This window comes from Myotis yumanensis, unplaced genomic scaffold (assembly GCF_028538775.1).
Source record: "Myotis yumanensis isolate MYYU_CA2020_CCGP unplaced genomic scaffold, mMyoYum1.0.hap1 SCAF_15, whole genome shotgun sequence".
NCBI lineage: Eukaryota > Metazoa > Chordata > Mammalia > Chiroptera > Vespertilionidae > Myotis > Myotis yumanensis.
This window is the reverse complement of record NW_027223766.1, coordinates 14,886,661-14,914,659: the sequence shown is the minus strand read 5'-3', so window position 1 is coordinate 14,914,659 and position 27,999 is coordinate 14,886,661. Positions and strand designations below refer to the sequence as shown.

Sequence of the window (27,999 nt, the reverse complement as noted above, 5' to 3'; positions counted from 1 at the left end):
TGGGCCGGGGGCGGGGTGCGCCCGGGGGCGGGGTGGGCCGAGCGGAGGGAGGGCCGATGCCGCCTCTGGCTCTTCCCGGTCGCGGGTTATATAGCGCGGAGCGTGGATCCCGCTCAGAGGCGGTCGGGAGCGCTCCGACTTGCGAGTGGCATTTCGCTGCGGAGCCCGGTGCCGGAGTGACAGCCTCGGAGCGTGCAGGGGCCCCGAGACCTCGGAGCAGCTGCCAGCGGCTGGGCAGCGCTCGCCGGCGCCGGGCGAGTCGCCCCTTCCCGGCGCTCCCGCTGCCCCGCACCCCACGCTGCCACCCGCTCGCAACTTGGGTCAAGTTGACAAGTCCCGCGGCGGCCCGCCGGCCCGAGCCGTCTCCGCCGCGCGCCCCTCCCCCGGGGTGAGAGGGAGCCGCCGCGCCGGCTCCGGGGACGCTCCGGCGGCGGCGGCTTGGCCATGAGGGCAGCGCGCGCCGCCTAACTCGCGGCTGTCACCGCCGCTGCAGCGGGACCGGCCGGCCAGGCGGGCGCTCCGGGGCCGGGCGGGCGGGCGGGCGGCCGCCGGCAGGAGGCGCCGAGCCAGGCAGCCGCCGCATCGGGCACCGCTTGGGCCCCCGCGCCGAGCCTGGGCGGGAGTGGCCCCGCGCACCCCAGCCCGGCGGGCACCTCGGGGGCGGGCGCGGGGCGCAGCCTGCTAGTCCCGGCCGCTCGGACAAACGCCCCGGGGCGGGGAGCCCGGCTGCCGCCGGCGCGGGGTGGGCGCGGGCGCGGGGCTCGTGCGGGCCCCCGGGCGTCGCGATGAACATCGTGGTGGAGTTCTTCGTGGTCACTTTCAAAGTGCTCTGGGCGTTCGTGCTGGCCGCGGCGCGCTGGCTGGTGCGGCCCAAGGAGAAGAGCGTGGCGGGCCAGGTGTGCCTGATCACCGGCGCGGGCAGCGGCCTGGGCCGCCTCTTCGCGCTCGAGTTCGCCCGGCGCCGGGCGCTGCTGGTGCTCTGGGACATCAACACGCAGAGCAACGAGGAGACGGCGGGCATGGTGCGCCACATCTACCGCGACCTGGAGGCGGCGGACGCCGCGGCGCTGCAAGGTAACCCGCACCCGCGCCGCCCTCGCCAGCATTGTTGAGTCCAGCCCCTCCCCGGCCCCGCGCCCACCTGGGGGGGGGCCCCCCCTCCGAACCCCCACTGCCGCGGTCAGCCTGGCTGTCCTGGAAGAGACATGCCCTCCCCCCCCCATACACACACCTACACGGCCCCCGCCCTCCCCATCAAAGAGCGCGATCGCCTCTGTTTTTAAGGGATGTGTGCCAAACCCTTGTCTTAGCCGAGGTCCGATGTCTCTGAGGACGGGGAAGGCCGAGGGCACTTGTGTCCACAGGCTTGAATCTTAGAGAAATGCCCCCATCGCCTTGGCGCTGGGAAACTTGTCTGGGAAGTTGTTCTCGGAGCGGACAGATGCACGTTTGGTTCCTGTGGTCTGAGCCTCGTAGGCGAGGGCCGCGCTGAATTCACTGTAACTTTAATCACGAGAAAATAATTACATTGTGTCACCAGAGATAAGTACGTACTTTAGTTAGACACTTAGCCTGATGGAAAGACGCGCTGCACCGCTTCTTGAGACAGAGCTTGAATGACTTGAGCCCTTTGGAAAATTTCTTCCATGTTGTTGGTGGCCTCGGGAAATCTGCGTTTTTGTATATTTATCAACTGACCTGAATCTGAGACTTTAAAAACAAACAAACGTGGAGACCACCACCAAACATAAGTATTGATTAGGCCAGGAAATTTGACAATCACTTTTGCTTTTTAACAAGTAGTTTGGTTTCCAGGGAAAACATTGAACTGTACAGAGAAGATTAACTTGGGCACCACCCCTTCCCCATACTGATCATTTGTCGCCAAAATTATTGGCACCTGCTGTTTAGGTCAGAAAAATCAAAGCTTAAAAATGGATGGTTTGGAGGGCAGCAAATACAGATTTTTGTGCTCCCTGCCAAAACCTAAGAGAGAAAGCTATTCGTTTTCCAGGGCAGAGATTTCGGTTTTTAAATTGAGTTCTCGTGTGATAACATGGCATAGTTACCTGTGAACTTGTTTTGTGTAAGGGTGCTATGCCAGTTCGAACACCAGTGTGCACTTTTCCTGAGAAACTCTAGGATCATTTATTGGCTTTGGATGAATTCAGATGATTAGTTACAGTGTTGATTTGTGAGCCTTGAGGTGAGTTTCCATTTTGAGGGTGCTCATACTAGAGTAAAATCCACTTCTGGCCACTGTCCCGCCCAAGAGGAGTGTGTACTGTGTGCTTGGGAGGAGGGGTGTTGCTCCCTGGGCCCAGATCAGTTCTTTCCAGGTGTCTTTCGCTCCAGGAAGCTGATCCCATGAGGTCTGACTTGTATTGGACTTGTCACAGTTACATGATTTCCCCCTAAGCAAAGCTCTCCAGCAAATTGCTGTAATTCCCCAAGACTTTTCAGGGAGGGAAGCAGCTGTAAGCTCAGTCATTGGCAAGCCTCACGGTGTTAGAAATCTGAAGCTCACTGTAGAATTTTTGTTTTGTGTGATCTTTGTCCTACTGATTGCCATGTGACTCACGTTTTGCAAACCCCCTCCCTTCTCTGTTCCATCCCCACCCCCCCCCCCCACCCCGCCCCTCATCTGGACTTCTGAGGACAGCTGGGAATGGCGAGGAAGAAATCCTGCCCCACTGTAACCTGCAGGTGTTTACCTACACCTGCGATGTGGGAAAGAGGGAGAATGTCTACCTGACGGCGGAAAGGGTCCGCAAGGAGGTTGGCGAGGTCTCGGTCCTGGTCAATAACGCCGGCGTGGTCTCCGGGCACCACCTCCTGGAATGTCCTGATGAGCTCATTGAGAGAACCATGATGGTCAATTGCCACGCACACTTCTGGGTAAATATAAACATCCTCTGTTCCTTTCTGGGGCCTCTTCCATGAGAAGCGGGGGACGGAGAGAAACTTCAGTGCCAGCCTGAAAGCCACCTGCGCGCTCCCACCTCAGAGCTTCCTTCTAAGCACTGTTCCCCGCGGCTAATTAGGACGCTCACCGGTTACTCTTAAATCGCTGTTTGCTTCCCGCCCCCACCCCCAATTCAGCATTTCTTGAGAGGGTAGAGGACTGAACATTTTGAACTAGTTTGAAAGACTGCCATAAAAATAACAAGAGGAAGCATAAAATCCTGGGTTTGTTTATTTTACTTTCCGTTGAGTTTGTAAAACATCGGCTGTTCTTATGAATTCCTAAAGTCAGAGTTTAGGCTTCCAAATTACTGCTCGGCCGCATTTTGGGAAGTGCCAGAGATTCTGAAATCAGCGTTTGTGGTCCCCTGGGCGCAGTCAGGCCACCCTGGCAGGCACTTCACATCATGGACCATCGCAGGGTCGGGGCACTGTCCTGTTGGAGTCCATCTCAGCTTAGAGGAGGCCTCTCAGGAGACAGAAGCCACCCTTATAGGACCACAGGGTCCCTATGTAGGGGCAGGAGGGTTGTGAGATCTGGGGGATCAGACACTTAGATCATCGAGGGCATCAGCTCCTGGGTGATGGGTAGAACATCGGAGCTCCGACAGCGCCTGAGGATGAGAGCGAGGGCTTTCTACTGCTCGAGGGACCAAACTAACCCAGTTTTTCAGCCGAACTGATTCAGTAATGGTAGGTGTGAAACCCTCCCCTGTAACTGTACATGGTTGACCCACTTTCTGCTTTACTCCCCCAGAGCATTCCCCCTTTACTTTTGTAGAGAAGTGGGGTCCGATAAAGAAAGGGTAAGGAGAAAGGAGAGAGAGAGAGAGAGTGTGTGTGTGTGTGTGTGTGTGTGTGTGTGTGGTGTTTTCCATAGGCAGATTAGCTTTCTAATTGAACACAATGAAGAACTGTTTCTCCTAAATAGGTCACCTTAAACCTCACTAGTTTTTTAGCAACTGCTTAAAAACTTAATCTAGCTTTAGAAGTACTTAAGTCAAGTGTTGCTCTTTTAACAGCAAACCATTTCTCTTATCCTGGAAGAAGCTTACACATTTTATTTTCAAACATGAACTTTATTTAATTCATTTCCAATCCTCTAGAAATGAACATTATAAACGTTGTGAGTTAACGCATGTCATGTTTTAAAGGAGGATGGAGAAGACCAGATGCAGTCTGGGGGCATTAAGTGTGCTTGTGTGTGTGGGGGGGTGAGCGAGCGTGTGATGTGCGCAGTGGTGGTGGGGGGTGGATAGTCCTTGCTGCCGCGGGTCCACAAGCGCAGTGGCAGGTGACAGGTGACAGGTGGGGCAGACGAGTGAAGGCCAGTGCAACTGAACAAACTGGGCAAGACAGCTTATCCAGAGTCTCGTGTGCTTATAATTCTGCGTGAAACAGTCTCCTTAGCAATAGAAGATGTATATACATTGCAGGTGGACTGTAGTTTTCCTGTTTGAAGAATGGTAAGGGTGAAGCTGCCATGGAAACTTGAGTTCAGTCAGCTATTCATCCTCAACAGGTATTCAGCCTTTGGGAGGCTAGTTATGAACCCCGGCACCGGGACTGGCTTTTTCCGATAGCCTTTGCCGGAGCTGATGCTCGGTTTCTGAACTCTAAACGCTTATCTACACAAAATACTCTAAAGCAGTGGTTCTCAACCTTCCTAATGCCGCAACCCTTTAATACAGTTCCTCATGTTGTGGTGACCCCCAACCATAAAATTATTTTCGTTGCTACTTCATAACTGTAATTTTGCTACTGTAAACAATATGTAATTATATATGTGTTTTCCGATAGTCTTAGGCAACCTCTGTGAAAGGGTCGTTTGACCCCCAAAGGGGTCTCAACCCACAGGTTGAGAACCGCTGCTCTAAAGTCTAACCACTTACTTTCTCTGCATGCTCATTTTGCTGAACTATAAAATTTCAAACGCAACCAGATTTTTCCAGAAATCCCCTATGATCTGCAGTTAAGTACTTATAAGAGGGAAGCGGCTCTTCTTCTCTAAAGGTCCTATGAAATGAGAGCTAATTTAGTGGGTGTTAAGCACAGAAAAGCCATAGCTTCAGCTTTGAAAATACACATCAATTAATGTACTGTACCTAAACATTAGGCTGCTTTCTAACCTAAGGAGAAAACCCAGTCACCTCTCCAGTAGCAGGATTATTGTGGAGCGGAATCTACTAGTACACAGCACGCAGGAACAGACCACCTTCCCAGAGGCCCTTTGAGATGTTGCCTAACTCCACAATTTAGGGAGTTCTTGGAAGCCTGGACCGTATGACGTCACTTCATATTAAAATATGGGAGGCTCCTGAGTTCTCCAGCTGTTTTTCCCCCAAGCATCTAAACTTAAGAATTTATTTTCAATATTGAATCCGAAAATTCGCTTTCTAGTTAGCATTTTTCACTTCTTGCCAAGAAACCTTTTAAGATCTAGCAACTAAAATGTAAAAGAAGACTTACTATCATGTTAATTTTTACAGTGATTCTTTCGGGGGAGGGGGGTCCTACATGGCCTAAGAGCCACCGGAATTCAGCTCCCCTTCCAGTGGCCCCTCTTAGGGGAAGATGTTTCTGGTAGCTGTTCAGAGATGTTCAGTGTTGGCGTGTGCTATTCTCTTCCAGAAAAAAATCACCAGTGTGCCTTTTGACTGTATGCAGGTGGGGAAAAGTTGCCCCATAAATTTTTAAAAAGTAGATCAGCTGAGCAAAGACTTGTCCAGTCATTTGAACAGATCATCTTGAGCCAGACTTTTAAGTAGCAGTTGTTGGTTTTCATAAAATAATCAATAGCATGCAATCCTGACCCCGAGTGAAAGTCATATGCAGTTAAATAGAAAACCACGTGGGGGTCATGTGGGCGTCCACCAAAAAGCTGCGGATGCTGCTGCTTGCAAACCATTCCTCACTCTCTTCCCCCGCCTGGAAGGCCCTCCGCCCCTCCTCCAGCGGCCTTTGAAGGCCTTGCTCAAGTTCTTGCTGTAACCTTTTCTGGTGTTTTTGCATATTAGAGCTGCAAGGGTCCTTAGAGATCATCTTGTCCAACCTCTTATTTTCTGATGAAGTTACAGCAAAATGACTTGTCCGAGCTTTCTCTCTTCCTGCCATGAATCTCTTGCAGCCTCGCACAGTCTGTGTTCTTTGGTGCAACTTTTTATACCTCATGTTCTGAAACCCGCAGTAGATGGCACACAGTCTGAAGGCAGCTTATTATATGCATCTGTTTGCTTTCCCCCTCCTGGCACAGAACTAAGCCACTCAATAAATGTTTGATAATCAAGGCCAGGCTTCTGCTTAAATATTTAGATCAACTCTTCAGAGCATGTTCACATGGGTCTGTCCCCTGCAGTTTCCAAAGGTAAGCGTTATGCTGGACTAACTGAAGCTGGGAATGATCGATGAGATTTCAGTGGGGCTGGCTCCCCTTAGTTACCGTGCGCATCTCCTTTTGCTTTCCTGCAGTTTTTCCATTCTCCCTGCTCCCCCTGTATGCTCATCTTTACTGTAGTGCAGTAAGTCTGCTCGGTGGCGCGAGGCTGGCGACTTTGAGAGGGCTGGTGTGAGTCGGCGAATTGGAATCAAGCTCAAGCGGAATGCCTAGTGTCCATTCCCATTTCCCAGTGACCAGGCCTTGAGGAGAGGACTCCTTCTCCAACTGCTTCCTTGCTTCTTGCTATTCCCATGCATGTTAGCGGTTTTTACCGGACGTGGCACTGTTCTGCACAGCCCTCCTGTCTGCTGTGATCCTTCACCCTTCACCCTCCAGTACTCTTCCATCACCAGGAACCTTCCTAGGAACCTTCTCTTGGTCACCAGTCAGGAAGTGATAGATTGGGGGCAGGCTCTAGTCAGCATAATCTGTTGTGCACACATCCCGGTGAGGACGAGACCATGCAGAGTGTATACAATACCATGCCCTTTGTTGGCCATTATCTCAGGTTCTCTGTATTTTGGTGAGAAATATAGAAAGTTGGCCTCCATTCAGGAACTGCAAACCCATGTTTTCCCCCAAAACATTAACATGGCTTCACTTGTTATTTTTAAGCATAGAGTCTTAGCTTGCTGTTTCTAGAAGATAGTTTATCTGTAGATCCTTCTTGACCAAGGAGCTGCATCTGGCCTTTCGATGTGAGCAGCACATTGATCCCTGATTAACCAAAAGGGGGAAGCAAAAGCATTTAGCTGCAGGCCTTTTATGTGCAGGAGAAATTTTGCATCGCAAAGGACTCAATCTGTCACATAGCTAGTTGGTAATTTACTTCTATTGATACGGTAGTCAGACAAGATAATTGGTAGTTAATTAATAGACCACTTAACTTAAAAGGTTTCACAGTTTTAAAATACTAATTACTGAATTAGGCATTTATCTATATCCAAATGTCTAAAGTCTATTTAGTTAAAATCCATCCAGGAAAAGTAAAAGCCCACCAGGAGACCTGAGTAATGTAGCACTTAAAGACATTAGTACCTAATATCTCATGAATGGTCCGTAATTATTAACGTTCAAGTTTTTTTGTGTGTGTGATTTACTAGTTTTTAATCTCAAAGACTGTAATCCTCTGTTCTCTGGTTAGAGAAACCTAGTTTTGTTTAATGCTTCTTAGATTTAGAATTTAAAAAAAGTATTTCTAAAGTATTCATGTAAAACTGTATAGTCAATGCTTCCTCCTCCAAACCGGAATATTGAGAATTATTAGACTGCTAGAGGCCCGGTGCATGAAATCTGTGCACGGGTGTGATCCCTAGGTCTGGCCAGCGATCAAAGCATGAGCGCCTGGCATAGAAGGGCAGGTCCCAACTGACCTCTGGGCCCTGGGCAGCACCTGGGCCCCTGCGCCCCCACATGCCCCCCTCCGCCTGAGTCACGGTGCCCATGTCTCCAGGTAGAGATGCAGTGAACACAGCTGGATGCTGCAGGCCAGGGTGCAGCGTGGGCCTTTGGCTGCCCAGCGGTGCCACACGGAAGCCCAGGGGCAGCGTGCTCTCTCCCAGCCAGCCCCGCAGACTGCCTCCTGCATGAACCCACGGGGAGCCTGAGCGGCGGCTGCAGCCTGGTTCACCCAGAAAAGTCTGCGCACAGGTGTGGGGTGGGCTCCTCACAGGTGCCTGGTACCTGAGCTTGGGGGCTTCCCCGCATGCGAGCCCTGGTGTCCTGGGGGAGGGTAGCAGGGAGAGTGAGAGCGAGCTCGGCCGACACCCCGCAATCTCACACCTCCATCCCTGTCACCCCCGCCCCCAGGTAGCCAGCCAGAGGTCACAGCCCTCCTCCCCCCCCACCCAGGGGCCGGGTCGCTGACACCCGCATGTTCCGTACTGCCCCCGGTGGTCAGCACACATCATAGTGAGCGGTTGGTCTCCCAGCTGAACAACCGCCTGAAGGGACAATTTGCATATTAGGCTTTTATTATATAGGATATATTTTCTAGAGCAGTGGTTCTCAACCTGTGGGTCGTGACCCCTTTGGGGGTCGAACGACCCTTTCACAGGGGTCGCCTAAGACCATCGGAAAACACATATATAATTACATATTGTTTTTGTGATTAATCACTATGCTTTAATTATGTTCAATTTGTAACAATGAAAATACATCCTGCATATCAGATATTTACATTACGATTCATAACAGTAGCAACATGACAGTTATGAAGTAGCAACGAAAATAATTTTATGGTTGGGGGTCAGTCACCACAACATGAGGAACTGTATTAAAGGGTCGCGGCATGAGGAAGGTTGAGAACCACTGTTCTAGAGCATTGTTTTCCTTTCTAAGGATAGCTCCTAAAAACTTGCCCTAGCTAGTTTGGCTCAGTGGATAGAGCATCAGCCTGTGAACTGAAGGTTCCCAGGTTCGATTCTAGTCAAGGGTACGTACCTTGGTTGCAGGCTCCTCCCCAGCCCGGGCCCTGGTCAGGGCATGTGCAGGAGGCAACCAATCGATGTGTTTCTCTCACATCGATATTTCTCTCTGTCTTTCCCTCTCTCTAAAAAATCAATGGACAAATATCCTTGGGCGAGGATTAAACACACACACACACACAAAAAAAAACCACACACACACAAATAAAACCCTTGTCATTCAAGGCCTCTTTAAAAGTCTGTACTAGAACTAGCTGCCTTCTGTTATTAAATAAATATATGCATAAAAATCAAATGTTTGAGCTGTAGAGATAAAGACTTCTTATGTCTCGAACTGAACTAAAAATTGCCTTAGTAATTCTTGTGGTCACACTGAGTAAAACTTCTCCTTAGATAGCAACTACTTGGGTACCTGAGACTGTGCCTGACAAAGTCATTTCATAGCCTTCTTTCCTAAAACAAAATAGGATCACATGCTCATTGAACTTTGAGTGTCTATATTTGATACATTACATGCTGGGCCCATGTCTATTGCTACTAGAAATCAACACCTATGACATGATAAAATGTCACTTTATGTAACTGGTCTGAGTGAGCAGGGAACTATCCTATAAAAATCTTCCCCACATTTCTGACATATGTTCTCATATGTGTCTGATTATCTTGATCGTTTAGAACAGTGGTTCTCAACCTTCTGGCCCTTTAAATACAGTTCCTCATGTTGTGACCCAACCATAAAATTATTTTCATTGCTACTTCATAACTGTAATGTTGCTACTGTTATGAATCGTAATGTAAATATCTGATATGCAGGATGGTCTTAGGCGACCCCTGTGAAAGGGTCGTTCGACCGCCAAAGGGGTCGCGACCCACAGGTTGAGAACCGCTGGTTTAGAAGCTCTTACCAAGTAACCGGTGCCATAGGAGGAATAGCAGTGCTCCCCCAGTTGCCAAATCCAGTGTGTAGCTTGGTCTTTCTGCAGAATGTGACCCTGTTGACCGTCTCTCTGAAACTCGGTGCTTTAGCTTCCATGATAAGCAACGTCTCCTGCTTCTCTTCCTGTCAACCCTCTTAGCCTCCCTGCCTCTGAAACGTAATGACTCTGGTATTAGGAGCTCACACCTCTTCCCGCTGGGCACTTCTGGCTGGGTAATCGATCTATCAGCAGCTTCAACTGTGATTCCTGTGGCAGGTCCCAAGTTCACACAACTGCCTTGTCTGTTCCGTGCATTTCCTAACATCAGCAGGTCTCAAAATTGAACTCCCTCCTTTTTGCTCCTTCTTGAATTCCCAGGCGCGGCCAGGACCAGGCTTGGAGACATCAGCAGTGTCTGCCTTTGTTGGTGCTGCACGCACGGGGCACCCAGCCCTGACTGCTGTGTTGCTTCCATGTGCTGCGATCCCTCCTCTACCCTCTGCCTCCACCTGTGTGCTTCCATCACTCTTGCCTGGTCTCTGGAAAGTCTCCCAACATCTTTCCCTGTTTCCAGCCGTTGCTCCCTACCCTGGGGTTTTCTCAGCAGACTTAAGTCTGTGATGTGCCTGCTTAAGGGTACACTGACTGGAACCGACCCCAAACCCTTGCGTGACCATTATGTTCACAGCACGAAGTCCAGGCTCATTAACACCGCAGCTCAGACCTCCCCAAGCTGAATCCACTTGCCTCAAGCTCATCACTTAGATAGCCCTGGTTTGCCCTAAACGAGGTCAAACGGGGCTGTGCCCTGAAAGAGCCCTGGCCACTCAGCTGCTCTGCCATTTGAGTCCTGTCTCACTGGGAGACAGCTAAATAGTTCAGACAATGGGTCACTACTCCAGGGAAAGAAAAAACAAACACAATCAAGATGTTTTCACGTTGACTAACTAGTATCTTTATATATTAAGGGGCAGTCCTTGTAGAATCAACTCCAGTTCCAGGTTCAGGGAATGGCCCTCTTGTTGGATTATGTGCTGCTTATCTCATATCTGGAAACAAAGTTGGTATTTGTTCTTTTTCCCATGCAAGACTTTAGCCATCATCCAACCATGTAGAATGTATCTAGAGGACATGTCGGGTGGATGCATTCTTTGACCTGTGCTAATGCTAACACGGATTGAATAGCTTTTCCCGAAAGACTGAATGGGCATTGCCTGGCGGAGTCCCTACCCACTCGCTGCAGGATTGGGTCCCTGGGGCCAGAAGAGCTACAAACCCAATGGCCAATGCTTAACTGCCCACATTCTCTCATTTTATTCTCTCCCTTTAAATTTGTGTTTACCTTAACCATTCTTCAGGTTGTCAAGTGAATTTACTTTAGTATCTTGACTATATCTCTTAAGATGTGGCAATCAGAAAATCCCTTTCAGTAGTCTTAACCTCACTTGGGAGTTAGACTGCATTTTTAAAGTAGGAATGAACCCCCTTTTTATTTCAGTTTGTCTTGAGTTAAGGGGTGTTAATAGCAGGTTCATCTAAAATTTCTGTCTCTTGGAAACTACATTTAAGCCTGTTTCAATTCCGGTAAGTAGTCAGTTTGCCTCTGTCTAGCCCAGAGAGCTGCCTGTGTGGATAGATGTGTAGGTGGTCCTGTGTGCTTGCTCGGCTTGGAATGCGCAGTGAGTGGCATATGCAGAAGGCTCGTGACCAGGTGCAGTGACACCCCTGGACTTGGAATAGTCCTTCCGCGCCTGCGTTAAGTCCTCAATAGCCAGGATATTGGGGAACCCCAAAATGGTACTATGCTGAAATTCCACTAGGGGGCGTACTGGCAGGGGGGATTTGTATCTTCTTTCCTTCTACACACAACCAGTTATTTTTCCCAAGATAAAGGGCCTTTTGTAGCTAATCTTTGAAGTATGACAAACTCTGATAGATTTTAAAAAATAGAAACTATTCCCTGCCTCCACTGAGTGGGTTAATAAATCCAGTGTTTTGAGCCTGATAAGATAAAAATGTGTTAAATCTCTCGGTTTAATTAGTGATTTCTTATCTCAGAAGTTACTGTCAAAGTTAGCTATTCAGAGAACAAATCCCTCTTATAGTTTTCATCAACTGACCTAAAAACTCCTTCTAGGCTCAGACCCCTTGTAAGCATAACTGGAAAATAACGTGGAGGAAGGGAGCTTTTGTCCTCCCTTTGAGAATACATATAGACAATTAACGCATGCGGCTGGTCCCCGTGGTGGGGAGCCTGAGGGCCCCCCTGTGCTGTGACCCACACTCTGTAAGGTACCCCTGTTCAGAGCGGAGGTTGTCAGAGCGTGGCCTTAGGATTTCGTCACCCTCACCCCGACAGTGGGCCAGCTAGTTCCACTCACCTGGGTCTCTGGGTTTACAAGGCTTGAGCCATCTCGGCCTGGAGGGGATGCTTTCAACAGCAGGAATGCTAACACCTTTTACTTGATCTCACCCAGCTTGGCCCATTCCTGAATTCCTTTTTCTTTTTTTCCCTTTATTTGTCAATTCTCTTAAAACTTACGTTCACACCTGTCAGAGACCATTTTCCAAAATGCTCTGAAAGTAAAAGAAGTGAACCAAGGGGGTGAAAATGGAATATCCTCTCCTAATGATGATAAAACTTTCAGCACGTCAGCAAATGCTGCGAGGAGAACATTTAACAAGTGAGGGCAATTACTGCGGCAACCTTGAGAGCTGTCAAATTAGCCCAACTGACAAGCCACTTACAGTGACTTCACATTTGGAGACAAAACACGACTTGGTCTGTGAGGGTCTCAGAGTTCACACAAAGCTGTGAACGCTGGCACTGGTGTTAACATTGCGTGACACTGGCCATTTTTGGTTTGGGGAAACCACAGTGTTTCTCATTTGCTGCTTGCATAAAGTCTGCATTTCTTGCTTTTCCTTCAAATAGCTCAATACTGGAATTTTAAAATATCAATGTGGTTCAGCTTCTTAGTGTCATTCTAAACAATGGAGCTCAAAGTGACACTCCCCAAATCGGTGTAACTGGGAAAATACTTGGTGGTGTAACTTGTGTAGCACATGGGTATTTTGAGGACAAGTGAAACTTAAAGTTCACAGCCTGAAATTTCCCACCTGCAAATTGTAACTAACATACTGCCCCCTACTGATTTCTCAAGGATTTTTAAAAACAAGATAGTTTTACAATCTCCTGGGAAAGAGGAAACAGCAGATACAAAAAGTAGTTCTGTGCTGTTAGTGTTTTTACATTTGCTGGACTCTTCTCCTTCAAGCATTGTAACTGATATTTTAAAACAGTTGCTTTCTGGTCCTAGTAAAACAGGGCTAAAGAAAAGGATTAGAAGGGGGTGTTATGGGAAAGTGTTGGGTGTTTCCCGGCACCGTCTGGGACTCCGGAGGAGAAGGTGTCTGAACAGTTACTCAGCAATGTGTTTTTGAGGCTGCTTCCAGGGGTCAGGATGGGGTTTTGCCGGAAGTGTGGTCTGGTGCTGCGTGGAGGGCAGGGAGGCCTGGGAGCCATACATAGTAAGAAACCAGGAGTTGCAGGAACTTGAAAAAAACAACATAACCCAAAATAGATAGCACTTATAACCAAACTAGCCTATAAATATATGCTTAATGAGCCTTGTGTGCATTACTGTGCTTTTATATAGCCCTTAAGTTTTATAAAGCCCTTTCATGCACATTCTTCGGAATTAAGTAGACTTACCCCCATTTTTATGGGTGAGGAAACAAACTGTGACAGGTTATGGGACTTGCCTAAGGTCAGTCACCCCTGGGGAAGGAAGAAGCCAGGACCCAGGCCCTCATCCCAGGGCTTTAGTTTGAAGCCTCTACAAAGTACAGTGTTAGTAAGGTCTGCGACTTTAAGCAAAACGGCGCATAATGTAACCACCTTCATCACAGGCCAAATGATATAATCAAGAGTTAAGTTCCTAGGGCATCTCATCAATGGTAACGAATCGATGTTGAATGAATCAGTGTTATTCCAGGACCTGCTGTACTTCCCTGGGCTACATGTTCAAAGCCCCTGGACTTGCCTGTGAGTCACTTCTGCTTTTGTCCTGTGGTAGAATGTAAGAATCCACCTTCAAACGTTGATTTTTTTTTTAACTAGCATGGTTAGTTTGGCAATAGCTAATTAACTCTAGCTTAATATCCCCAGAAAGATAGCTCCATAAATTAGACAAGCATGCAAAAATTGTAGACTAAAGAATGAATAGAATTTTATTGCCAAAGCCCAATTCATGTGTTTTTCTGCCTTATCTGTAATTTTCATTGAGAATAGAATAGTGCATCCCTGCTCACCCAGCCTCTTTCCCCCTCCTACTCTTCCCCCTCCTCCTCCTCCTCCTACACTTCCCCTTCCTCCTCCTCCTACTCTTCCTCCTCCTCATTCTCCTCCTACTCCTCTTCATGTATGTGTCAACATTGACAAACTGGATGCAAAATGTATTTCTGTCAAACTGGATGCGAAAAGTAGTGAATAAAAAGGCTCTTCTACAAGGACTGGCTGAACAAAGTCCTATAAATACTTGGGACCAAAATGTCACTAACAGCATGATTTTAGTGCAGTTTCATTGTTAAGGTTATCTCCTGAAAAATGTAAAACCTTTATTCTGTTACATAATAATCTTATGGGATCAGAATTCCAGATAACTCTGTAAGCTTTGCCTTAGAAAATGCTAATCATGGTTTTTTCAAAATTGTGCAGTTCTGACTGGCTGATTGTGTCCACACTTAACCCTTTATTAAAGGGGTCACTTTTTCCTAGGCCAGGCCTTCTCCCAGCCTCATCAAAGCCTGATGGCTTTAGAGAGGTGAGCATGAGAAATGAAAGAGATGTGGAGGCCTAAAGGTCTGAATTTCCTGTCGGGAACGCCGAGCCTTCACAGCCTCCGGGTGATTTTGAAGTCTTCTCGGCCACGTTTTGAGAGCTTGTTCTAATGTGGACCGGGAGTCTGTTCGGGCCGCTGTAACAGAATATCACAGACTGGGTGGCTTATCAACGAAATAAATGTATTTCTCACAGATCTGGAGGTTTGTCCAAGATCAAGGCTCCAGCAGGTTGGGTGTCTGGTGAGGACCCACTTGCTGGTGTGTAGACAGCTGTCTCTGCTGTAACCTCCCGTGGCGGAGGCGGGAGGGAGCTCTCTGGGTTTCTTTATAAGGGCACTCATCCCATTCACGAGAGTTCCACCCTCGTGGCCTAATCACCGCCTAATACCATCACCTTGAGGATTAGGTTTCAACATGAATCTTGAGGGGGACACAAACATTCGCAGACCACAGCCGAGGAGCCTGCTCACTACTAAAATGGACACAGGCAGTATGCATATAGTGAGTCTGTAAACAGACTCGGAGCCCCCCACCCCCGCCGAGCTCTGGGGCTCTTCTTTGACTTGAACTGGCCTTTATCTAATAAACATTGTTGGGAGAAGAGTGTGGGGAGTGGAGAACGGGCCTTCCCAGCCCCTAAAATCCTGGTTCGATAGAGCAGAGAAATTAGTCTGCCTATGTTGCTGCATCGCTAGCAGAGACTGCTCTGAAGCCTCGGGAGGTGTGGCGTGGGCAGAGCCTCTGGCTCACAGAACTCGGTGCTCAGCCTGGGGTCCACTCAGAGGGCCACATGTTGGAAAAGCAGATCCAGGCCCCTCCCAGACCTACTGGGTCGAAATCTGCATTTGATTCGGGTTCCAGGTGATCCATGCACGTCAGAATTTGAGAAGGAACTTTGCTTGAAGGGAACCACTGATTTATAGAAAAGGTGGTTTCTACAATCCTTGAATTTACTCAACATGCCCAATACAATACAGGTACTTGACAGACCCTCACACATAGTAAATTCTATGTTGTGATCATGCAGGCTTGAGAATACAGTAAGTTTTCAGGAATAACCTTTTGATTATATTTCTTTCATTTAGGTTAAGATTTTAAGTTTTTAAAAAGACTCCAGTAAAAAAAAACTAGAAATCAGAGAAGAATTTGAACTGTTTCCACATATGAAACACAAGGGGTGATGGAAGGTGATCCTGGGGACATTGCTGGGGTGGGGAGGGGTGAGGTGGGGTGGGGTGGGAGGGCAGGAGGGCCCTGCACTTCAGGCCTGAGCGTGGCCGGGCCTGCTGCACGTGGCCATGCCCCGTGGAAGTGGTTACAGTCACCAGAGCAGAACGGAGGCTCTGCCCTTGGGAAGATCAGTCTTCTTTATAATTTCTGAGATGTGATTCAAGTTCGGGGCAAAGCAAAGGGATTAATGACAACCTGTTGTTCAGCCGACGGTTTGGCTGCAATTTTGTGGATTATTTTCCTGATTCTATAAAGAGTTATTACAGAAGGGGAGGGCCCTGAGCTTGAGGGAGCTCCCGGAGCATTCCTTTGATCATCGAGGACTCGGCAGGGGGAGGGTCAGCCTTTCAGAAACAGGGCTCAGCATTCATGGTTTCTTTCACACACCGAGCTCCATGGGCTGGAGTGAAACGCAGAAAAGCGATGATTGTTTTGTAGATAACTTGTAATTTTTTTTAACATAGAAGAGACATGAATTATTTGTTGGATTATTTTAAGGCACAGGCATGACCAGTTATCCGTGTGTGATGACTAGATATTCTTACTGCTCACCAGATGCGGGCCCTAATGGGGAGATACTTACTGAGTCATTTACGAGAGTCTTGTGCAAGTAAGACCTCAGTGTTACAACTTGTATTTTGAAAGCGTGGCAGGAATCAAAGAAAGAATTATTGGCTATACGTCATCATAACATTTTCGAGCTAAGAAACTTGGAGATCTCCTTTTCATCTCACAAATGAGTTAAGTCGAGGGAGGTCAAGTAACAAGGAAGGCTAAGTGATTGGCAGTCGGGACCACATGGTTTCTGGGCTCCAAAGGCAGGTTTGAGTTTTAAGTCGCCTCCTCTCCGGTGTTTCTGCGTGGCACACGCTCAAATGTAAGGGATGTGGATGTCTGAATCTCCGCCTCGGGGTAGGTTCTCTCCAGGCCTCGACAGTGGGAAGGCAACATAATGAACACACTTAGTTTTGCTGAATAACTCGGGGTGTCAAGGTGTTCATTTGAAAGGCCTCGCTCTTTTATTGGCTTCTTGGTTGCAGGGCAGCTGTAGGAATGGGTGTGTGTGTGTGTGTGTGTGTGTGTGTGTGTTTAGGATTAACTGCTGATGCCTGCAAATGTGAGCTAATTCTGTGGCCTCAACCCAGCCATAAAAAGGACGGTAGATGGTACAAGTTGACGATGATGACATGTTGAGCCTCCTCTGTAGCTAAAGACAGAACATTTTGTGTCAATCTGAGATTTTGATGAACATTTTGTTAAGATTGAGAGAGTAGTTCCAGGCTTCGGTATCTTGGGGCTCTATTGCACAATGTGTCCCTTTCTGTCTGCAAACACACCCAACTAGGAAAGAAAAAAAAGCCAGGATCCAGTTACATAAATTTCAGAATGTGTGCTGTCAACTGCATCCAGAATACTTCAAGTCGGTATATTGGTATTGAACATAGATCTGGGTTTCACTTCCTAATTGAAGGTAGTTTTGTAATGAAAATTTTCAAGTAGCATTTTCTACGTCAAAGTGCATGTCTGAAGTGTGGTCAGGATAGTATTTGCTTAGTCATGTGCTCCTCTCCTGGGTTTGGTGGGAGGTATGCCACCATTTTTCAGTCTCTGAACACATTAATGACTTATCCTCTTAACCTCTGTAGTACAGTTCACTGTATTTTCAGTGCTTCACAAGTCTGTGCTGTTGAATCATAGTTTTTCAGGAGCGGGGACTGAGTTTCCAGAGCACAGTGCCCCCAGATGTCATCTGAGCCTTGTCAACAGCAGTGCGGTCCCTGGGATTCTCTGGGAGCTACGTAGACAGGAGAAGCAAGACCCCCCTGAGCGGTGTTGAACCACTGGAGGGGGGCACCCTAAGGGCTCCAGTTACATGTTCTTTGTTCAGTGAGTCTTGACTGTATTACTTTTAATTGTATTTGTTGCTGTTCTTTGTAGATTCTGAAAACTGTCAACATAAAGCGGAAAACCGTACTATAAGTGTTGACGGTGGTACCCTTTCCCCGTAGTATGATTCGTGGGTCTCTTTAGAAAGTTCACTCTGTTTCTTGGACATTCAAATGAGAGATAAACACTGCAAAATGATTCTTTAAAAACACTCCTTCTCTTGAATTGACTACAGGACAGTTGTAAAAGTCACAGAAATCCAACATGAGGCCTCTTCCTGCTGTGGGAACTCCCGCGCCTTCCCCTTCGTGCCCATTCACTTGGACTTGCTTACAAGGACGGCGAGCACGTTCTGGGCATCTCGCCCACACGTCAGTCTCAGAGTTTCCCAGCAGGCTTTTCGGGATCCACGTTTCTCCCGGTGCTCTTTGTTAGCTTTGGGCTGATTGGGCCTGACAGGGCCGCCGCCGGCTCTGCTGCAGCCTGTCATTAAGAGCTCGGGAATGAGCGGGGCGGTAGGAACTGTAGGAGGTTAATTTGGCGTAAACCTAACATTCAAAGATTTCTCGAGATAGGACATGTCATGTCTGTCCAGTCATCCTTCTGTTCAAGTTCTTGTTTATACTGTAAATATGACCTTTACAGTTATCTTTCAAAGTGCCCGGTGCTTTGAAGAGGACCCCTGAGGAGCCAGGGAGATCTTAGGCTTGTTAAGGAGGTTCCATAGGAATGTCAGCGTCCATAGGAATGTCCCTTTTCCTTCTGGTGGTTTTTTTGTGTGTTTTTGGTTAATCCTCACCCAAGGACATTTCTTCCTTTGATTTTAAGAGAGAGTGGAAAAGAGGGGGGGAGACAGAGAGACACATGGATGTGAGGGAGACACATCGATTGATTGCCTCCCACCCAACCGGGGCTGGGGAGCGAACCTGCCACCGCAGTAAATGCCCTTGATTGGAATTGAACCCTCGACCCTTCAGTCCAAGGGTCGATGCTCTAACCCCTGAGCCAAACTGGCTAGGCTCCTTCTGTATAAAGTCACATAGCAACCCTGTCAGCTGGTGGCCGACTGTGGTATTGGAGTCTCGTGAGGAAAGTTAATCGCGGGTAAGGAAAGGTGTATCTGCACACTTCTTAGCCAGGCACCGTTATTAAGAGTTTCCTCTTTTGCAGTTAAGATAATCCCTAGGTCCATTCTGCCTGTAAATTCTCTCACGGAACAGACAAATTAGTGTACATCGGTTACTGATTTTAAGTGCCCCCCGCCCCCGGCCCCCCTCCCGCCCCCCGGGGTCAAGAGCCAACCCTGTTTTCCTGATGAGAAACTGGGTATCTTCCTCTGTTTCTTAGACATTTGAGTAAGAGGATATAGCGATGGACTGTGATTCCGTGACTTAGGTTAACCGTTTAGCCAACCTTGCCAGCTACCATTGGCACCAGCCACTCTGCTTCCTTCGCCTCAGAGGCCCCTTTTCCAGGCCCAGCTCCTGCCCAGGGAACCCGTCCTTCCATGGAGGTGTCGCGTGGTGTCCTGGTGTCGCGTGGCTGCCGGGCCGCCCGCCCAGGCGCACCGATGGCAGCACAGCCATGAGCTTAGGCTTAAGCCGCTGGGTGTGCGCTTCAGGTTTGTCCTTTCTGTTCTGCTAACGACTCTTTGAGACAAAGTGAAAGATCGTGAACCTTAGCTTGAACTGACTGGTGTCATGGCAACTAGCACTTCACCTTTCGCTGGTCCCCATCTCATACATGCTGCAGTATTTGCGCGCATTAATAATTCATTGCCAAGTGCCAGCTTTCTGTGCGCTGTCAGACGGTGTCAGGGACGGAACATGCTGTGCTATCTCAGATGTCATCTCCCAGGCTGGGGAGGGCAAGAGTCATTAGGAAAGAGACTAGTCCGGGGTTTGGGGAAATTCCTGAAAGTGAGGTGCATTCTAGCCACTGATTTATCGCATTTCCCTTGTAAAGTCGGGGGTAGAATCCGTGCTGATCAAAATTTATTTGGTAATGTGCTCCAGACATAAGGCAGGGGTTTGGTTGTGGAAATAACGCACAAGCGGTCATTGCTCACCTCCATTCAGGCAGCAAAGAAAATGATTAACAGCCTTGGTGCTCAGTCACGTGGATCAGGCTCCAGCGTGAGCCCTGCAAACTCAGAGTTAGAAAGAAACGTGCGTGGTCCCTACGCGCATGCTCCCGTCCCAGGCTGGCCTCCGCTGGCGCACAGTAGGGGCTGAGCATTTGACGCCAGCCCTGGAGGATGACAGTGTGGACTCCGAGGCCCACGTGGCATCCCACTTCCCTCAGCACCTCGCTTTCCTGGCATTTTGGTGTTGTCGTAGTAACTGTAGTATTAGACCTATAATTGGTAAACTTTTCCAAATAAAGAATATTAGGCCTTGGACTTGGAGTGAGAAATACCATAACACATTGCATTTCATTGACAGAGGCCAGATCTGTCCCTAACTAGGCAAGAAATCACATGTTTTAAACAAAACATTGACCTGACCCTTCCCTCTCAAAAGAAAGCTTCAGATGGAAACAAGCTTATGTCACACTTTACTAGCTACTTACAGTGAAGCATACTCCCCTGAAAACAGCGGTTCACAACCACAATTAATTGGAAAAAAAATTGTCACTTAGCCATGTTTGGATTTTTTTCTTTTTCCTTTTTCCCTTTAAATACAAACCAGCAGCTTCGAATCCCTCCAAACTACTTTTCAGAGGGTGCAGGGGAAGAAGCCCAAACGACTTTTTTTTTAGGAAAAAAGCAGCCATAAGACCCTGCTTTTGTGACAGTTAGACTAGAACTGCTTTCTATTTGGTGTTCTGAATTAACACAGTGAGGCGCCGGCGAGTGTGAATTCTGCACAGACAGGAAGGGCCCGCTGTCATTTCCCATCCCTGGCCAGGGCAGAACACGGAACCTGCATGGAGTAGGCATTCAAGAAACACTTGTTGAATAAGTTAATGCCACCAGACTAATTTCAGGGGAGGGGACATTCATCAGTTTCAGAAACTTAGAGGAAATTAAACTTTGAAAACCATTAGGAATTTGTTAATCTTCTATCCCCTACTTTCATACGGTGCTGGGACCTGGATTAGTCATTTAACACGTGCAAGCAACATTGTGGCGCATGAACAAGGGGTGTCGTTAGAGCCCACCTGCTCAATGTCTGTGTGTGTAGTCGCGGCCAGCCACCAACAAGAGTCGGGGGACACTGGCCACGTGGCGGTCACAGTCGACGTTCGGATTTGTCAGGTCACCAAGTAGCATATCTTAATGGTATCTTATACTGTGTTTAATTTCTTGGGATTTAACATTGAGTTCTTATATTTAAGAACTTAAAAATAGGCCCTTCATACTAAATCTATCGTCTTTCAAGACTAAGCAAACTTTTAATACTTAAAAATGATTTCTGGATAACATCAAGAATACATTTTATTTTATTTTTTGGAGTATAAATCTGGAGGCAATTAATTATAACCAGATACTTACAAGAACACTCATCGACTCACTTATTTGATAGGTTTTCTCTTGAAATATAGAAGCCTGTTTGTGATGTTACTTTATTGCAATTCTGTGATATAATAGCCACATGTCAGCTATAGAGCCTAAAGGAGAACCTGTAATGACCTAAAGTACCACAGCTTGCCTTTTTGGCTGTCAAGCAGTCCAAAATCATAGCTATTATCACCATTGCCCTAACCATTCCTGCTTACTACTACGAAGAAATAAAGTCAAACTGAAGCATGGGCTGTCACACGCCCAGCCCTGCGGCGGGTCTGTAGGCACACGAGTCCCGTCACTTTCTCCCCAGTGCTTGTCACCGTGTGGGAATCTCCCTTCATCGCTGAAAGAACCTGTATCTTCCTGCCTAGTCTGGGCTAGCTAGACATATTAATCAAAACCATGATACCATACAACAGATGTTACGGTTGTACCTACTATGGGTCTTAAAGAAATATGGACAAAGTCAAGGTGAACAGAATAACATTAGGTAAAGGCTTAACACCCCAACTACTTTCGATAGAGAGGTCCTGGGAAGCCCAGTGGCATGAGCACTTTGAAGCAGAGGGGACTGTGATGCATAGTGTGCTCGGAGGTATGTAGGAGGCCCAGGAGGTGGGGTGTCAGAGAAGAGGTCGTGGGTGAAACCTGACAGGTGAGAATAAACATGACACAGGTGACAACAGCGAGGAGGCCCAGACAGATGGGGTCTGAGTTGGGGGGCGAGGGGTGTCACATGCTGGTCCAGAGTCAGACTCAGGAAAACCTTAGGACATGTCACCAAGATCCATCTGGCCAACTGTATGCATCATGGTTTGGAACATGGAAAAACGTCAAAATTGATGGAATGACTGTTTTTGATCTTGGACGTGCAAAAGCTTTGATAACACATTAGATATTTATGCAGAAATTCAGCGATCACTTAGCCAGAAACTCCTCTGAGAAGGGAATGCAGCTCTTCTTAAAGTCCATTGTGTGCAGCGTTTAGGTTTTTTAACTTCATAAATCATGGGAAGCTGTGTTGGCAATGGGCTATAACTCAACAGTAGACAGATTGCTCTTTGCTGCTTTCTTTTAAGAAGCAGGTTATAAAACTGTTGGGAGCCTGGTAGAGTAGTTCATAGATCATCTTAAGCAATTTGAAGTAATGTAAAAAAAAAAAAAAAAATACGGCCTTGCATCTCAAAGGCAATAGAGCCTGAAGGAGAAGAGACTTCGTTGAGGCCCCTTCCTGGAATTGGAGCCCCGTGCTCTGCTACCTGAGTGGCCGTCACCTGCCTCCGTGGGAAAGCCACCCCCCTCCACATTCCCCAGTGCAGTGCAGTCAGTGAGAAGTTTCTGTCAATGCAGGGTTAGCATTATGACAGTTTTCATTAAAATGATTCTATACTTTTCCCCGGTTCTTACATATGAAAATACTCACCTCCTGTTAGCACACTTGGCAGTAAAGCTTTGCGTGCTGGAAGAGACTGCTGGGACACCCCTGCATTCATGGTTTGTCACTGCTTAGATGTGTCCATTAGGTAAACTTAACACAAGGCATCTGTTTGTGGGGCGGCTGGAGGCCCTCCCAGGCCGAGAGAGCTGCACTTAGGTGTCCTGAGCATAAGAAGACTGATCTGGGGGTCTTTTAGGTCAGCAGACAACACTCACTTGGAAGGTGATGGAGAGCCTTATACGAACGGCTTTCTTTTCATCTGGACACTGTCCCCAAAGGGTCTTGGGTCACGGTCTTGTTGGTCACGGCTTATAACAGGCCCGCCACGCCAATGACATGTGCGAAGTTACCCCGACTCTGAAGGGATCTTCTTGTTGGTCAGTGTGAACTCTGCTCCATGCTGTTGGGTTGGGTTTTAGATGAAGCTGCTCGTATCGGTTCTGAAGCCCATGTCTCCCTTTTCTTTCAGACCACGAAGGCTTTTCTTCCCACGATGCTGGAGATCAATCACGGTCATATCGTGACAGTCGCGAGTTCCTTGGGGCTGTTCAGTACCGCTGGAGTCGAGGTTTGTCAGATGGGAAGCATTTCCTTCATTGAATCGCATTCTCTGGTGACGAGTACCCCCACATCCTAAGAAGAGTACCTGCTGCCCTCCACCTGGCGTCCCAGGGCCGGCTAGTGTGACGGGAGAGCAGCGGGCAGAGAAGGCGCTGGGCCAGTCCTCTGTGTGCCCCGTGCCCGATAGCAGTTTTGCTTGATGATGGTGGAAGGCACAGGTTCAAGAACGAAGCCATGGAGGGCAGGGGCAGTGTCACGGGGAGCAGATAAGTGAGGCCCAAAGTTGACCAAAGTGAGCTAGCGATCTCTGTCAGCTCGTCAGATGAGATGGTTCTGGCAGATGTGAGAGATTCTGCCTTGTCAGTGTGTGGAACTGACCTTCTTCACACCACATTCAAACCATAAAGCGTGTGCATGTATAGAACCCGTGCTGTTCTCCTGTGGGTGCCTGTAGGGTTAACACTGAAAGCATCGCCCCACGCAGATGGGCACAGACTAGACGACTCTGCATTCTGCGTGGCCATTCCCAAGTTTAACGTTGGGTAATGGAGAACTTTCTTCTGATACCATGTTTCCTTAGGCTGAGTTCTAGTTTAAGTTCACAGGTATAGTTATCATTTTTACTTGTACTTCACCCGAAAAAGAAAATCAGGTCATAACAACTTATAACCTAAGCTAGACGCACCTCTGTTCTCCTAGCATTAATTTAACTGTTTCTCAGTTTCCTTCGGGGAACAAGAGACCATTTGTAAAATTTCCAGACACTTCAAAGTGAACCTCTCTCCATTTCTAACTCCAGTTCGCTGGCTCTCCTAGACTCCTTTGTGGTAACTTCCCCCAAGTAATCTGATACTTCATTGATGTGGCAGAAAGTGTTCATGTGTTTTTGCTGTTGCTTTGAAAATATTATTTCTGCACTGAACCACATCAGATATCTGTCTTTTAAAATGCTTTCCTTTTCTTTGCTTAGTCACCTGTAACCTTTCGTAGCAAACATGTAACCAGAGTAATAGGCCCGGGAGAAGGTTGGGTTTGGTCTGGGGCTTCGGTGTACTCAGCTCTTGCCCTCCTCTCTCCCTCTAACAGGATTACTGTGCCAGTAAATTCGGAGTCGTGGGTTTCCACGAATCGCTGAGCCACGAGTTAAAGGCTGCTGAGAAGGACGGAATTAAGACAACACTGGTGTGCCCGTACCTGGTAGACACTGGCATGTTCCGAGGCTGCCGGATCAGGTCCGTGAGAACTTATCTTACTGCTGATAAAAAGTGTTTTAAAAATCATCTTTCCATATCGGGAAAACGTGAAATTGGATCCTAGACGTCGGCTTGCACTTGGACTGTCATTTGATAGTTAACCTATAATTTCCACTGGTCAGAGGCTTTGAGGTGAACGAGACGAACAGGCGGGTCTCGTGCCACACTGTGTCACCCTGCAGACGTCCGTCTAGAAGCGTCAGAACATGGCTTCTCCAGGCCTTCATGGAGGAGACGCAGCTCCCAGGAGTGCCCTGGAGACCCCTCTTTAGGAGGTGTTTCCTTCCTTAGTCCCGTGTGGGAATGTCAGTGTCAGGGGAGTTACTCTCCAGGCCTGGGAGGTCCTTTCTGCAGAGAGTGTATGTGGCCAGATTCACTCCAGAATGAGAAGAAACGACTCCGTTTACTAGGAATGAAAGGAGGCACGTGGGAGTCTGAATGTGAAGGCTCATCTGACTTTGCTAAGCAGCATAAACACCGCGAGTCAGTAAGAGCGTACCTGTGATGACGGGCTTGAGACCTCTGTTGGCTGCATTTGAAAGGCAAAGGAAGATAACCCAGCACGTTCCCTGTCGGTCACATCCTGAGCCTGACCAAGCAGGGAGGCAGGTGGAAAGTGACTTCAGTCCTTGCAGTCTCAGGCTGACCTTCCCTGCACACATGCGCGTGCGTGCGTGCGTGTGTGTGTGTGTGTGTGTGTGGTTTTCCCTCCTTATTTGTTAGGAATCAGCTGCTCAGGGCCAGAGGAGCTCTGCTTCCTATTTAGCATCAGGGCAGGTGTCCAGAGCTGTGGTGGGACAAAGGAAAGTGAAAGGAGTAACGCGTTTCAGTAGGCTATTTCAACATCCACCGCTCTGAACTCAGCTGAAGGTCAAAGTCAATGCGTGTCACGTCAGAGAGCCCTGGAGAACATACCTGGCTTCCCAGCCAGCGCCCGGGAAGGGCTCCTGCTGCCTCCGGAAGGCTGTGCAGGGCTCACACGCCACTGCCTGACCTGCCCTGCACACCACTCCGGCATCTCCTTTGGGCTCAGTGTTTGTTATGCCAAACACCCTCTCCTTTTTATGTTGAAAGAAAAAAATAATTTAAGACATTTAAACTTGACTCACTTTAGAGAAAGCAGACCGATTTTGCCCTCTTTTTTAAACTTGTCCAGACTCTGCCTGTTCATAGTAGGAAAATTTAGAAAAAAACAGAAAAGCGAAATGAAGTGAAAACTGAGGCAAAATCTTGTCGCTCAGATAACATCGCTGTTCATGTGAAATGAAGTGCAGGCTTGCCTGTTGTGTGCTCACCTTTCATTGCATTTTAATCACATAACTTTCAGGAAGGAGATCGAGCCTTTCCTGCCCCCTCTGAAGCCCGACTACTGTGTGCAGCAGGCCATGAGGGCCATCCTCACCGACCAGCCCATGATCTGCACGCCCCGCCTCATGTACATCGTGACCTTCATGAAGAGGTAACTGGGGTCCCTCCTGGGCACCGCCCTTCCAGCCCACCCTGCCTGAGCGCACGCCTCGCGTTTGCTAACCGCTGTGGCTTTCCCTTGCAGCATCCTCCCTTTCGAAGCAGTCGTGTGCATGTATCGGTTCCTAGGAGCAGACAAGTGTATGTACCCCTTTATCGCTCAGAGAAAACAAGCCACAAACAATAATGAGGCGAAAAACGGCATCTGAGGATCTTTTCTGGGTGGAGTGCCGTTTCCCTTGGAAGACGATCAAGATGTTTCCGTTCACCACATCAGCATAACGGACACTCTCGGGATTCTGAATTCGTGTGGACTTTTTTTTTTTTATTAATCAACTTTTTAAAAAATAAAGTGTAAATTAACCGACTAGAGTACTTGGAAAACGCGATCAGCAAAAGTGAGGTCGAGTGTTGCCAGTGGGGTCCCTTTTAGGCAGAACCCTAAAACCAGTCAGTTCTTTCAGACAAGCACTGTGTGGCGTCTCCAGGCTCCCATGACTTTTTTTAATGAGCAGAAAGTCTAGAGATGATAACTACAGTGTGTTTCATGTGTGTGGTTTTTCTTAATTCCCATAGCGTTCATTAATTCTTGTCATTAAACTCCAGTCAGTTGACCCCCTTGCAACTCCAAGGACCGATAGTGCGATGTTTTCTCCCGTCTCCTCAGTTTCCGTTTTGCACAGCCTGTGCAGCCTCTCGTGGTGTTTATATAGCTCTTCTAAAAAGGAATTTTGAAATCTCCATCAGTTTGAATCAAGTGATGTTTGATTGTTTCGGTAAGATAATCGGGTCTCTTTCTTAAGGTCACAACGACTAAAGTGTTAGCCGGATTTTTAAACTTTCTCTCTGAAACCTTTCCTGAAGTATCTATCACTGGGGACCGAATTATCCCAAAAAGATCATGCATTTCCTACCTATGAATTCTGCTGCATACAGAACGTGCCCTTTCCTCAGGAAGCCACCGTTTCCTTTCTTTGGGTGGACTTTTATCTAGAACACATAGCAGATCAGCAAAGAGAACGTTTCTAAAAATGGGGACTTCTAAATTTTAAAAAAATCCCCATTTTTGTGCCAACTATGATGAGTGTGGGGGGGGGGATCTTACACTATGGAGTACATATGGAAGGCTGTAAAGATTCTTTTGAAATTTTTATTCACCTTGTACAACAGCAAATGACATTTTTACAGTATTTTTTTGTAAAGCAAACTATTTTGTGCCTTGAATTTGGTAAATGTGTATTAGTGAGACGTTGTAAAAGTGAACTTCTACCTCTGTATCTAAATGTATACCATCCACTTGTAAATGACTATAAACTATTATGTGATTGCCTTTTTTTTTTTTTTTTTTAGAATGTCTTGTTTAAATAGCAACCAAGGTTTAAGGCTATTAAAATAAGCCATCTTTTACTAATTAATTGGGAAGTTTTATAAAGGACTGATTAAATTTAAAGAATTAACTTACATACAACTGAGTGTGTGGCTTATTAGTTATCAGCAATGTTGTAGGGAAAATCATGTTCTTTTTTTCTCTGCCATATCACGCCTTAAGGAAAATGTTTGAATGGGATGGTGTCGAGAACAGACATGAACAGCTTAGGGTGCCATTCACTGCAGTCTCCACTGTTACCATTGCTTAAATTAGATCCCTTATCAGGGCCTTGTTTATGCTAAAAGTGGGAAAAGAAAAAGAAGCCCATTCCCTATGAGTCGGCCTGCCCCGCACAGATCAAATCTGCTCTGTGCCCACACAGGACAGTCCTGGCGCGGCGCCTGTCCCCATCGCTGGTCTGTAAGGAGTGGCTTTCATGTTATGTCAGGAGTTCTCTTTATCAAAGATAACCAAGCCCCAGGCCACTGAGACAACGGAGGCACCAGGCTGCCTCTTCATTTCCATCTTGAGTTTAAAGAAGTATTTAAAGGGGCCTCAGAACAGTGTGGGCGGAGACGTGTCCGAGGCGACTCAGGTTTGCCTGCATCAGCCAGCACCCGCCAACCACCCTGGAGAAATCCATTCTACTCAAGCGACCCATTTCTCCATCTCAGGACTAAGGAAACTTCCTACGTTTA

The 27,999-nt window shown here is 47.7% G+C and overlaps 1 protein-coding gene across 1 annotated transcript; it reads left to right on the top strand.

Annotated features, from left to right (window-relative positions):
• The first annotated feature begins 33 nt into the window (after positions 1-33).
• RDH10 (retinol dehydrogenase 10) lies at positions 34-27,400 on the top strand. The gene is made up of 6 exons (XM_070392641.1): positions 34-1,074; positions 2,663-2,898; positions 23,121-23,219; positions 24,299-24,444; positions 25,793-25,924; positions 26,018-27,400. Exons 1-6 carry the CDS (start codon positions 786-788, stop codon positions 26,139-26,141), a joined length of 1,026 nt encoding a protein of 341 aa, XP_070248742.1. The 5' UTR covers positions 34-785; the 3' UTR covers positions 26,142-27,400.
• The last annotated feature ends 599 nt before the right edge of the window (positions 27,401-27,999 follow it).

Bases quoted from the DNA above. Each gene is read 5' to 3' on its own strand.
- RDH10 (XM_070392641.1), top strand. From the start codon at position 786: ATGAACATCGTGGTGGAGTTCTTCGTGGTCACTTTCAAAGTGCTCTGG. The intron at 1,075-2,662 runs GTAACCCGCACC...TTCTGAGGACAG, and splicing joins GGACGCCGCGGCGCTGCAAG to CTGGGAATGGCGAGGAAGAA. The intron at 25,925-26,017 runs GTAACTGGGGTC...TTTCCCTTGCAG, and splicing joins ATCGTGACCTTCATGAAGAG to CATCCTCCCTTTCGAAGCAG.